Source organism: Pseudophryne corroboree, chromosome 7 (genome assembly GCF_028390025.1).
Source record: "Pseudophryne corroboree isolate aPseCor3 chromosome 7, aPseCor3.hap2, whole genome shotgun sequence".
In the NCBI taxonomy this organism is placed as follows: Eukaryota; Metazoa; Chordata; class Amphibia; order Anura; family Myobatrachidae; genus Pseudophryne; species Pseudophryne corroboree.
The window spans coordinates 357,581,965-357,595,418 of NC_086450.1; the positions used below are offsets into that span (position 1 = coordinate 357,581,965).

Genomic DNA, 13,454 nt, shown 5'->3' on the forward strand with positions numbered 1-13,454 from the left:
TATACATAATGTGCATGTAGCCCATACATGTTTCACAGCTTTATTTTTACACTGCAATTTAGATTTCAGTTTGGACACACTCCACCCAAATCTAACTCTCTCTGCACATGTTACACCTGCCCCACCTGTAGTGCAACATGGTTTTGCCCAGTTGCTTGCTTTTCTGCTTTGCTTGCAAATCCGAATCAGGCCCAATATAAGTAGTTTAACAGGTGTTCATAAAGATTGTTCTTTTCAAATAATTTTACATACATTTTGGATTTTAACACACACCGTTAATGCGCTCTATTCACTTTGTATCAAGTTCTTTGTACTTTGGGCCGTATTCAGGGTTGTTAACAAACCACAAAAGCACACTAATGGGCAAAACTATGTTGCAGTGCAGGTGGGGCAGATGTAACATGTGTAGAGAGAGTTAGATTTGGGTGGGGTGTGTTGAAACTGAAATCTAAATTGCAGTGTAAAAATGAAGCAGCCAATATTTACCCTGCACAGAAACAAAATAACCCACCCAAATCTAACTCTCTCTGCAGCGTGGTTTTCCCATTAGTGTGCTTTTTTTGGTGTGCTAACACACCTGTATAACCCCCTTTGTACGTTTTGTGTGAGAACAAATTACAAGTTTTGTCTACATTTTAACCAGGAATGTTTTTATATTATGCAAATGTTAGAGCTACCACAACATAATCATTTATTATTATTGTTGTTGTTGTTGTTTTATTGTGCACTTTTAGTCCCAGCTTTATCAGGCCTTGTAGAGTGATAAATTACATGGTGATGAAGTACCACCCAACCAGCTCCTAACTGCCATGTTACAGGCTGAAAAATGACAGGAGCTGTTTGGTTGGTACTTTATCACCGTGCAATTTATCACTCTCTAAGGCTTGATAAATCTGGGCCATATTTTTTAAGTGTTTTTCTTACAAAATAATTGTCTTACGTTGTATATGAAAGAACAGGGTGTGGTATAGCTTTTATGTTCTGCCAATGGTATTTACACTCACACTATTTACTGAAAGAAAGTCTGTTTTACAAGTCTTGACAGGTGAATGAATAGGTTATTGAAATTAATGCGTGCTTATAGCGAATGTACATTTGCTTGCAAATTCTAATAACAAATATCAAAGGGCAGTACCTTTCTTGATATCCCACCTGTTCCATACATGACATTAAAGTCCTAAATTGTCTGCATATTCTGCTGTGCTATATAATACTGTAATACAAACTACTTTCCCCAGCCTACTGTAACTCCTGCAATTCCCAGCCTATCTGCTGCAATCCCCAGTTTATCTCCTGCAATTCTGTGGTGTAGCAATTTGCCCAATTTGAACATTGATGCCCCTCTCTCTAAAAAAGTCCACAATCTTGAATAAGAGGTCTGTCTCTAACCCAAAACATCTGAAACTGGTACTGATTGGAGTAGATCCTGTCAGCATTATCCATGTATGGCATAGCTGATTTCACTGTCACAGGATTTCCTGTTTCATTGTGTGGTACCAGGAACAAAACAAAATGGTTCCTGGTCCTTTCACTGCAGTGCACCCAGCGGTGGTTTGCGGTTGAGAGATGAGGGTCATGCAGGAGGAGTATGATATCCATCTCCATTATGAATCTTATAAATGTCAGTTTGTAGTAAGGTACACAAAAGGAGACGTGTCAAACAATAGAGAGAGATAAAGTGATGAAGTTACCCATAGACTCTAAATGACAGAAGCTGATTGCTATGGGTAATTTCTTCAATTTATCTCTAAGGTTTGATACATCTTCCCCACAGAGCACAGACTGTCATTTCTCAATATTAAATCCTTCATTGTACAGTATGAAGGGTTTAGCAATGTGGAATAACCCCAAAAATTGATGGAATGGCTACTCCCAGAATACCCTTTTCACATCGCAAAATAACCCATAGTGCCGGGTCGACACGGGTCAGTGTGCGATATGAAAGGGGCCTTGGAGAATTCCCGGGTCGCCTGACCCGGTAATTCAACCCGGGCAGGGCAGTCGAGAGCCTGGCTGGGCCCAGGTACTTTTCAGGATGTGTGGCCTAATCACACAAGGCGTGGCCATGCATCCTTAGAAAAAATGGTATTTTAACTGCCATCATGGCCACACACTAGCCCAGCGCACAGCAGCATGTGCTGGGCTGAGCAGAAAAGCTACAGCTGCTGCTGCAAGTTAAGGGGGAGGTAGCCCAGTGCCCTCACTGGCCCCTCTATTAGACCTGGGCCTGGGTAATTTGTACCCTTCCCCCCCCTCTCTCTGCACCACTGAACCCGGGTAATAAGAAGGGTCATGTGACACAGAGCAATACAAGCACGTCTCACTACTTGTCAGCATTAGTGTACAGAAGAAAACAGGAATAACAAGGACACTGAGACAAAACATGAAAGAAAAAAACCCCACTTTTATTAATGCTGTTAAACACTTACTAAATTAACTTGAAGGCTGAATGTTTACAAACCTAAACTACAAGTCAAGATATAAAAAAGACACATTGTAACATTTGCTAATCCTGGGAGAGAGATATAGTGGATGGAGATTAGGGGTCTATTTACAAAACCATGAATAGAGATAAAGTGGAGAGAGATAATGGGCGGGATGTACTAATGTACATCGCCACCCAGCAGCCCCCGATGCTGATCGCATATGTACCTACATTTGTGATCGGCATTGTGGAGGACAGCTCTTCCGATAAGTGCTGTCCTCCGCAATGCGCAGCGGCTGCCTGACTTCTGGGATTCGGCCCCGGGAGTCAGTCTGCGCATGCTCAGGGCGACAGGTCCGGCCGTGGGGCATGCTGGGAGGGGTCCGATCGGATCCCTCACACAGCGCTGCGGAGAGAAGCCCATAGGCTTCTATGGGGTATTGCCAGCAAAAGCTGGCAAACCCCTCCGCAGCGCTGTCCTGCTGGCTGGGGAATAGTACATTAGGAAAATGCGGTAAACAGGGGTTTACCATATTTTCCACTTAGTACATCCCGCCCAATGTACCATCTAATCAGTTCTTGCCATCTTTCAAACACTGCCTGTAACAGGCCCGTTAGGAGCTGATTGACTGGTACTTTGGGGGAGATGTACTAAGCAGTGAAAAGAGTGAAGAAGTGAGCCAGTGGAGAAGTTGCCCATGGCAATAAATCAGTATTGAAGTAACATTTATCATTTGCATACTTTAAAATTATATAAAGCAGCTGATTGGTTGCCATGGGTAACTTCTCCACTGGCTCACTTCTCCACTCTTTTCACTGATTAGTAGGGAGGACAAACCCGGGCCTTTTTTCATTCACGGGTATTGGGATTGAAAAATGGTCAATCCCAGGATTCCCGGGATACCTGGGATTGGGTTGAAGATTTTAAAATTAAAATCTTCGGTGATTTCCACTCTCCCTCGGTCCCGCCTAACCCGCCCCACCACAGCCCAAACATCCTAGACAGGAGTGTGGGAGGGTTCACTCAGTGGCTGCAGGCTGCGGACGGCGATGTACGGTCTGGACGGCACAGGCGGCTGGCATCAGACTGCGCAGCGTGACCTCTAACATCATGTCACTCTGCGCAGTATGCACTTCCGGGGTTGGGTAGAGGGAGCTGGGGAGCATCTCAGTCTGCTGAGGAGATTCAACACTGCCCTGCACTGAAAAAAACAGTAGACTAGCTAATCCCAAAATCCCCAGGATTAGAAGTTCCCGGCCAATTTTGGCCTAAATCCTGGGATCCCGCCAATCTCGATCCTGGGATTGGCCACCATACTGCTTAGTACATGTCCCCCTTTCTCTCTCTCCACTTTGTTATTCTCCAAGGCTTAGTACATATACCCCCAAGTTCCCTTAACCTTACTGTCACTTAATACAATTTAAAGGACCTGCAAACCCCCAACCTACTATCAGTATTACCCCATCACCTGGCAAGCCTGCTAACCTGTATTTCACATTCTGCCGGGTTAGAAATGTACTGTTACTCCGATCACCCCACACACCAATATTAATGTTTAGAAGAATGATGGGGAGGAGGGAAAACTTGAGCATGAAAATGTGTGACGTTTGGAGGTACTGTAAAAAGGCTGATATCGTGACGATGCTCGGTGACACATCAACAGTAATTACACTGAGGAAGGGGATCCTAGGGGAGGATTCACCTTATTAGTAAGAGTTGAGTGATTTGTTCATTCAAATATAAAAGATGAAAAAATGTTAAAAGCCTTTAATTAGAACAATACGATGATGATGATGATGATGATGTTAAATTGATGTTCCCTTTTGATGTTAACATTGTGATTAATGAATACATGTTTCAGGGCATGTTTGGAAAGAAAGCTAGTTATAATGTGTTTATTTTCCGCAAGTGTCCTGCTTGAATCATCTTACGTATACAGATGGCAATGGTACCCTGTGCAGTGTTTTTCCCATTGCTGTGTATGTGTGTGTTGTACGTATTGCGGGTTGCTTTTGGTGATGATCCATTAATGCTTTTCATGCGTTTCCTAGAATGACAAACAGCGGTATATTAAGCATGGCTGCTTGACTGAACGAGGTCGGGTATGTGTTATTTCAAATATGGACATTGCATCACTTCTATAACAAATCCTGGGAGTACATACATAGGACACCTAATTCTCTGTGCTCGGCCAGCATTCACAAATTCCTACTACACACATTTTACATTTCACATAGTATTAGTATAATATTCACTTTACCTCTATTTACTATGATGTATTCTGAACACAGAGAATAGGGGCCCTGAATGTACTTTCTTGATCTATTCATTTTCTTTATTGTGTACGTGGTGTTCTCCATAATATATGTTGTATTTCTCATTGTATAGCTGGGGATTGCAAAACAGGATCACATTGCTCATATTGTCCACACTTGTTTCATCACAATTCACCATTTTATTGTATATTCTAATACAATTATTGTAATGTAATTGCTGTTTGCTGCTTCCTGTGTAACCAGTGTAATAGGAAGGATGCATAAAAGCCAGCCTGTTGGTTATGGGCATAGAACCTATAAATTCACTAGAAACGTGATGATACTGAGGCACGAGGCACAAAGTCTCAGGAGAATGTCATGCAGATTCCTCCAAGCAAACAAAATTTAAGGGAATTGTAAAATTCTGCACCAGGTCAATGTTTTCAGTACTGTCAGTGATAAGACAACGTGCACAGTAATATTACTCACTTACATGTGTGCAGACACCGTGGTCCAGCTGTATAGACATCTCCTGACACTATGCTTTTTCATGTCCCAGAGATTGCGTACAGAGGGCCTGCTTCAGAGATATACACAAATACATTAGCAGCTGCGAATGTGTATGCAGCGGCTGTGTGAAAATATGCAAATGTTGCTGCTGCCTGGTTCTGTATTGAGACGGCCACTGGCGGCATTGCAAATCCCAGCGGCTGCGTACAAAGATGCGGCAGACCATGGAGACAGTGCAGCTTGCGATGCATTTTTGCCCCCCCCCTTCCCTAGTTATTGTTAGTCACTTTCCAAATACATCCTTTCTGTGATGTCTGTCGCAAGACCATTGCGCCACATGTACAGTGCGACTTACATGCTGATAATCACTCAACTGCAAGAAAAAATCCATTTTGCGTCCATCAGTAGCCCTCACATTGTAGATAACTGCTCTGGTATTTCATGTTTGTGTGTCTGGTCCCGTTCTTACTTTACATTTGCTGCAAGTCTAGTGTTATTGCAGCTGATGATGTACTGGTATTGCAGAATAAAAGTCTCCAGCCAGACAAGGCATTATTTTATTTTTTTATTCAACATATCTTCCTACCTGTTGCTCCATGTATACATTATCCTGCTCATTCTTATCCTTTCAGCGCAATGCATTGACCTAGGTGTGATCCTATTAACCTCACTAAATTGAATACTCATTTCTCTATCGTCCTTGTGGATGCTGGGGTTCCTGAAAGGACCATGGGGAATAGCGGCTCCGCAGGAGACAGGGCACAAAAAGTAAAGCTTTCCGATCAGGTGGTGTGCACTGGCTCCTCCCCCTATGACCCTCCTCCAGACTCCAGTTAGATTTTTGTGCCCGGACGAGAAGGGTGCAATCTAGGTGGCTCTCCTAAAGAGCTGCTTAGAGAAAGTTTAGCTTAGGTTTTTTATTTTACAGTGAGTCCTGCTGGCAACAGGATCACTGCAACGAGGGACTTAGGGGAGAAGGAGTGAACTCACCTGCGTGCAGGATGGATTGGCTTCTTGGCTACTGGACATCAGCTCCAGAGGGACGATCACAGGTACAGCCTGGATGGTCACCGGAGCCGCGCCGCCGGCCCCCTTGCAGATGCTGAAGTAAGAAGAGGTCCAGAATCGGCGGCTGAAGACTCCTGCAGTCTTCTAAAGGTAGCGCACAGCACTGCAGCTGTGCGCCATTTTCCTCTCAGCACACTTCACACGGCAGTCACTGAGGGTGCAGGGCGCTGGGAGGGGGGCGCCCTGGGAGGCAAATGAAAACCTTTTTTGGCGAAAAATACCTCACATATAGCCCCCAGAGGCTATATGGAGATATTTAACCCCTGCCAAGATTCACTAAATAGCGGGAGACGAGCCCGCCGAAAAAGGGGCGGGGCCTATCTCCTCAGCACACAGCGCCATTTTCTCTCACAGAAAGCCTGGAGAGAAGGCTCCCAGGCTCTCCCCTGCACTGCACTACAGAAACAGGGTTAAAACAGAGAGGGGGGGCACTGATTTTGGCGATATTGAGATATATATAAAGATGCTATAAGGGAAAACACTTATATAAGGTTGTCCCTATATAATTATAGCGTTTTGGTGTGTGCTGGCAAACTCTCCCTCTGTCTCCCCAAAGGGCTAGTGTGGGTCCTGTCCTCTGTCAGAGCATTCCCGGTGTGTGTGCTGTGTGTCGGTACGTGTGTGTCGACATGTATGAGGACGATGTTGGTGAGGAGGCGGAGAAATTGCCTGTAATGGTGATGTCACTCTCTAGGGAGTCGACACCGGAATGGATGGCTTATTTAGGGAATTACGTGAGAATGTCAACACGCTGCAAGGTCGGTTGACGACGTGAGACGGCCGACAAACTATTAGTACCGGTCCAGGCGTCTCAGAAACACCGTCAGGGGCGTTAAAAACGCCCATTTACCTCAGTCGGTAGACACGGACACTGAATCCAGTGTCGACGGTGAATAAACAAACGTATTTCTCATTAGGGCCACACGTTAAGGGCAATGAAGGAGGTGTTGCATATTTCTGATACTACAAGTACCACAAAAAAGGGTATTATGTGGGAGTGAAAAAACTACCTGTAGTTTTTCCTGAATCAGATAAAATAAAATGAAGTGTGTGATGATGCGTGGGGTTACCCCGATAGCAAATATTGGCGTTATACCCTTTCCCGCCAGAAATTAGGGCGCGTTGGGAAACACCCCTTAGGGTGATAAGGCGCTCACACACTTATCAAGTGGCGTTACCGTCTCCAGATACGGCCGCCCTCAAGGAGCCAGCTGATAGGAAGCTGGAAAGATATCCTAAAAAGTATATACACACATACGGTGGTTATACTGCGACCAGCGATCGCCATCAGCCTGGAGATGCAGTGCTGGGTTGGCTTGGTCGGATTCCCTGACTGAAAATATTTATTCATATAGAGCATTTAATAGGATGCATTCTATATATATGTACGTGAGATGCACAGAGGGATATTTGCTCTCTGGCATCAAGATAAGTACGTTGTCCATATCACCCAGAAGATGTCATGGACACGACAGTGGTCAGGTGATACAGATCCCATACGGCACATGGAAGTATTGCCGTATAAAGGGAAGGAGTTAGTTGGGGTCGGTCCATCGGACCTGGGGACCACGGCAACAGCTGGGAAATCCAACCTTTTTACCCCAAGTTACATCTCAGCTGAAAAAGACACCGTCTTTTCAGCCTCAATCCTTCCTTTCCCATGAGGGCATGCAGGCAAAAGGCCAGTCATATCTGCCCAGACATAGAGGTAAGGGAAGTAGACTGCAGCAGGCAGCCCCTTCCCAGGAAAAGAAGCCCTCCACCGCGTCTGCCAAGTCCTCAGCATGACGCTGGGGCCATGCAAGCGGACTCAAGGTGGGGGGGTAGTCTCAAGAGTCTCAGCGCGCAGTGGGATCACTCGCAGGTTGACCCCTAGATAGTACAAGTATTATCCCAGGGGTACAGATTGGAGAGTCGAGACATCTTCTCCTCGCAGGTTTCTGAAGTCTGCTTTACCAACGGCTCCCTCCGACAGGGAGGCAGCATTGGAAACAATTCACAAGCTGTATATCCAGCAGGTGATAATCAAAGTACCCCTCCTACAACAAGGAAAAGGGTATTATTTTTCCACACTATATTGTGGTACTGAAGCCAGACGGCTTGGTGAGACATAGTCTAAACTGAAATCTTTGAACACTTACATAAAAGGTTCAAATCGAGATGGAGTCACTCAGAGCAGTGATAGCGAACCGGAAAAAAGGGGACTATATGGTGTCCCTGGACATCAAGGATTACCTCCAGTTTCAAATTTGCCCTTCTCAACAAGGGTACCTCTGGTTCGTGGTACAGAACTGTCAATATCAGTTTCAGACGATGCCGTTTGAATTATCCACGGCACCCCGGGCCTTTTACCAAGGTAATGGCCGAAAAGATGTTTCTTCAAAGAAAAAAGGCATCTAAATTATCCCTTACTTGGACGATATCCTGAAAAGGGCAAGTTCCAGAGAACAGTTGGAGGTCGGAAGAGCACTATCTAAAGTAGTTCTACGACAGCACGACTGGATTCTAAATATTCCAAGAATCGCAGCTGTTTTCCGACGATACGTCTGCTGTTCCTAGGAATGATTCTGGGCATAGTCCAGAAAAAGGTGTTCCTCCGGGAGGAAAAAGCCAAGGAGTTATTCGACCTAGTCAGAAACCTCCTAAAACCAGGCCAAGTATCAGTGCATCAATGCACAGGAGTCCTGGGAAAAATGGTGGCTTCTTACGAAGCGATTCCATTCGGCAGATCTCAGGGGATTTGCTGGACGAATGGTCCGGATCGCATTTTCAGATGCATCAGCGGATAATCCTGTCTCCAAGGACAAGGGTGTCTCTTCTGTGGGGGCTGCAGAGTGCTCATCTTTTAGAGGGCAGCACACTCAGCATTCAGGACTGTGTTCTGGGGACCACGGATACCAGCCTGAGAGGCTGGGGAGTAGTCACACAGGAAAAAAATTTCCAAGGAAGTGTGGTCAAGTCTGGAGACTTCTCTCCACATGAATATACTGGAGCTAAGGGCAATTTACAATGCTCTGAGCCTAGGAAGACTCCTGCTTCAAAGTCAACCGGTGCTGATCCAGTAGGACATCATCATGGCGGTCGCCCACGTTATCAGACGGGGCGACACAAGAAGCAGGAGGGCAATGACAGCAAGGATTCTTCGCTGGGCGGAAAATCATGTGATAACACTGTCAGCAGTGTTCATTCCGGGAGTGGGCAACTGGGAAGATTTCCTCAGCATAAATGAATTCCACCCGGAAAAGTGGAAACTTAATCTGGAAGTTTCCACATGATTGTAAACCGTTGGGAAAGACCAAAGGTGGTTATGATGGCGTCCCACCTGAAGCGCCAGGTCAAGAGACACTCAGGCAATAGCTGGGACGCTCTGGTAACACCGTCGGTGTACCAGTCGGTGTATGTGTTCCATCCTCTGCTTTTCATACCCAATGTATTGAAAATGATAGGAAGGAGAGGAGTAAGAACTATACTCGTGGCTCCGGTTTGGCCAAGAAGGACTTGGTTCCCGGAACTTCAAGAGATACTAAGAAGGGTCTTGATTCGGCAAGAACCGTGTCTGTTCCGGGACTTACCGCAGCTGCGTTGACGCCAAGGCGGGTGAACGCCGGATCCTAAGGGAAAGAGGCATTCCGGAAGAGGTCATCCCTACCCTGGTCAGAGCCAGGAAGGAGGTGACCGCACAACATTATCACCACTTAGGTGAAAATATGTGCCAGGGTGTGAGTCCAGGAAGGCTCCACGGAAGAATTTCAACTAGGTTAATTTCTACATTTCCTGCAAACAGGAGTGTCTATGGGTCTCAAATTGGGTCCATTAAGGTTCAAATTTCGGCCTGTTGATTTTCTTCCAGAAAGAAATTGGCTTCAGTTCCTGAAGTCCAGAAGTTGTTAAGGGAGTACTGCATATACAGCCCCTTTGATGTCTCCAGTGGCACTGGGCGATCTCAACGTAGTTTTGGGATTCCTAAAAAATCACATTGGTTTAAACAACTCAAATCTGTGGATTTGATATATCTCACATGGAAAATGACCATGCTGTTGGTCCTGGCCTCGGCCAGGCGAGTGTCAGAATTGGCGGCTTTATCTCACAAAGCCATATCTGATTGTCCATTCGGACAGAGCAAAGCTGCGGACTCGTCCCCAGTTTCTCCTTAAGGTGGTGTCAGCGTTTCACCTGAACCAGCTTATTGTGGTACCTGCGGCTACTAGGGACTTGGAGGACTCCAAGTTGCTGGATGCTATCAGGGCCCTGAAAATATAGTTTCCAGGTTGGCTGGAGTCAGGAAATCTGACTTGCTGTTTATCCTGTATGCACCCAACAATGCTGGGTGCTTCTGCTTCTAAGCAGTCGATTGCTCGTGGGATTGGTAGCACAATTCAACTTGCACATTCTGTGGCAGGCCTGCCACAGTCTAAATCTGTTAAGGCCCATTCCACAAGGAAGGTGGGCTCATCTTGGGCGGCTGCCCGAGGGGTCTCGGCATTACAACTTTGCCGAGCAGCTACGTGGTCGGGGAAGAAAACGTTTGTAAAATTCTACAAATTTGATACCCTGGCAAAAGAGGACCTGGAGTTCTCTCATTCGGTGCTGCAGAGTCATCCGCACTCTCCCGCCCGTTTGGGAGCTTTGGTATAATCCCCATGGTCCTTTCAGGAACCCCAGCATCCACAAGGACGATAGAGAAAATAAGAATTTACTTACCGATAATTCTATTTCTCGGAGTCCGTAGTGGATGCTGGGCGCCCATCCCAAGTGCGGATTATCTGCAATACTTGTACATAGTTATTGCTAACTAAATCGGGTTATTGTTGTTGTGAGCCATCTTTTCAGAGGCTCCGCTGTTATCATACTGTTAACTGGGTTCAGATCACAGGTTGTACAGTGTGATTGGTGTGGCTGGTATGAGTCTTACCCGGGATTCAAAATTCCTCCCTTATTGTGTACGCTCGTCCGGGCACAGTACCTAACTGGAGTCTGGAGGAGGGTCATAGGGGGAGGAGCCAGTGCACACCACCTGATCGGAAAGCTTTACTTTTTGTGCCCTGTCTCCTGCGGAGCCGCTATTCCCCATGGTCCTTTCAGGAACCCCAGCATCCACTACGGACTCCGAGAAATAGAATTATCGGTAAGTAAATTCTTATTATCAGTATTAAGCTTTCCGTCCAGGCTGCAATACTAATTGGTTCTTCTATGCCATCCACAGGAGGCCTGGAAACATGCCATCCAAAAAGCCAAGCAGATGCCTGACCCATGGGCTGAGTTTCACTTGGAAGACATAGAGGCAGAACATGCAATCCGACACAGGTCTGTAGCGACTCTTGGTAGCCCGATAGGAAATTCCAGTAAAGTATCTTGAGACCACTGTACAAGACTCCTCAAGGCCAGGTCAGAGTTGAGGTCAGGATACAGCTTTTTCCTGACATACCAGAAGAGTCATCCTTTCATCTAATGAACCATCTCTGGTATAAAGCATAATTTTCTCTGGTGGGATCTGTCACAAAAGAAAGCTAAAATAAAGTTCGTATTCATGTGTCTAGCATGTACAGTCAATACAAGAATTGTCTCACCAGTGTCAGGTATCAGTGTGGTGGAGCCAAGAGTTATTTATGCACGCAGGTCACTCAGATGGTTCAGTTTCTTATACTGTGGGTTAATGCTGCAAAGTTTTTCACTGAGTCCAATAAACGGCTGTTGACCCAACACTTTATATTCTCTCAGTAGCAGATACTGGTTAAAGGATTAGAGCTCTACTGACTTCACAATTTCCCACAATGATTGGTAACGTCAAAAGCAAAGAGAGGAAGACCGTAGGGCTACACCTTTTGAAAATAAGGTACAATGTATTCATGTAACACACTCACATTTTCATTAATTAAAAAGCCATGTCAAACCACACACAGTGTGGGGTCCCCTTAGAATAGCTTGCTCCACAGTACACAGCACCTATCCCAGCCAGATTGTAGAATCACAATGGTCCCGGAATCCACAGGTCACAGTAATACGCCGGCACTGGCAAATCCCAGCAGTTAGTCCATAGGGGTGTCCAAAGTCACCAGCTTTATGCGTTTCGGACACACAGATCCTTCATCATAAGCATCTGAAGCAACATGCTTCTGATGAAGGGTATTTGTGTCTGAAACGTGTGAAACTGGTGACCTCAGATCCCCTATGGACTAACTGCTAGGACTTGCCAGTGCTTGCCTATTGCTGTGACCTGTGGTTTCTGGGACCATTGTGATACTACCATCTGACTGGGGTAGGTGCTTTATACTGTGGAGCAAGCTGTTCCAAAGGTGCTGTATACTGTGGAGTAAGCTGTTCCAAGCTGTTAAAGGCATGTCAAACCACTGTGTGTGGTTTGACATGCCTTCATGTAAATGTGGGTGTACTATACGAATAAACTGTATGTTTTTTTTCTTCAAAAGGTGTTGCACTACTGTCTTTGTCTTTTATTGGGTGTTGGGTCAACAGGAGCTTATTGGACTCAGTGAAAAACTTTGCAGCGTTAATCCACAGTGTAAGAAACTGAACCATTTGAGTGACCTGCATGCACAAATAACTCTGGGCTCCACCACACTGTGATACCTGACACTGGTGATTCACTTATCCATTTATGTAAAGCTGGGCTAGCGCCGTTTTAAGACAATTTTTGTCTTGTTCATTGTTGAGGAGTTGAGTGAAGGCTCTTTTCTCTCATAGGCTGCTTATCCAGATATTTTTGGACATACCAGAGAACCATCTTTTATTTGTGTTGTAGCGTGTACGGTCATATAGATTTGTGAAGTCCAGAATGAGTGAGGCCAACACTAATATATCCAAAAAATATACAAAATAATTTTGTAGCTCTTAGGGTAATATTTATTTATTATCGGATCCTAGACCAAGTAATTAGATTTTTTTATTGCTGCTATTTGTGGCAATGAGAAATAATTGTTCACCCAAATAAATATATACTGTATATATATATATATATATATTATATATAATTGTATGACATGGACTCCAAAAGGAACCCATCACTGCATTGTGTAAGAGTGATGGGATTGCATTAGCAATCCCTTCACTTCTTGTTCAGGAGCCACACATCTGCTAGTCACGCATGCACTAATGGAGAGTGCCAGAGAGGGATCCATAGCATCCCTTTCCCAATAACTAGTGGAGTGTAGCCTATAGACTACAATGGCTGACATCATCT

General features: G+C 45.2%; 1 protein-coding gene across 7 annotated transcripts in view; it reads left to right on the top strand.

Moving 5' to 3' along the window:
- The window catches only part of EEF2K (eukaryotic elongation factor 2 kinase), a 117,271-nt gene that overhangs the window by 36,725 nt on the left and 67,092 nt on the right, over positions 1-13,454 (top strand). For all 7 annotated transcript variants that reach the window (XM_063934449.1, XM_063934455.1, XM_063934454.1 and 4 more), the window contains exon 3: positions 11,463-11,563. In XM_063934449.1, coding sequence (XP_063790519.1) covers positions 11,463-11,563 — 101 coding nt within the window. The remainder of the gene's footprint in view (positions 1-11,462; positions 11,564-13,454) is intronic.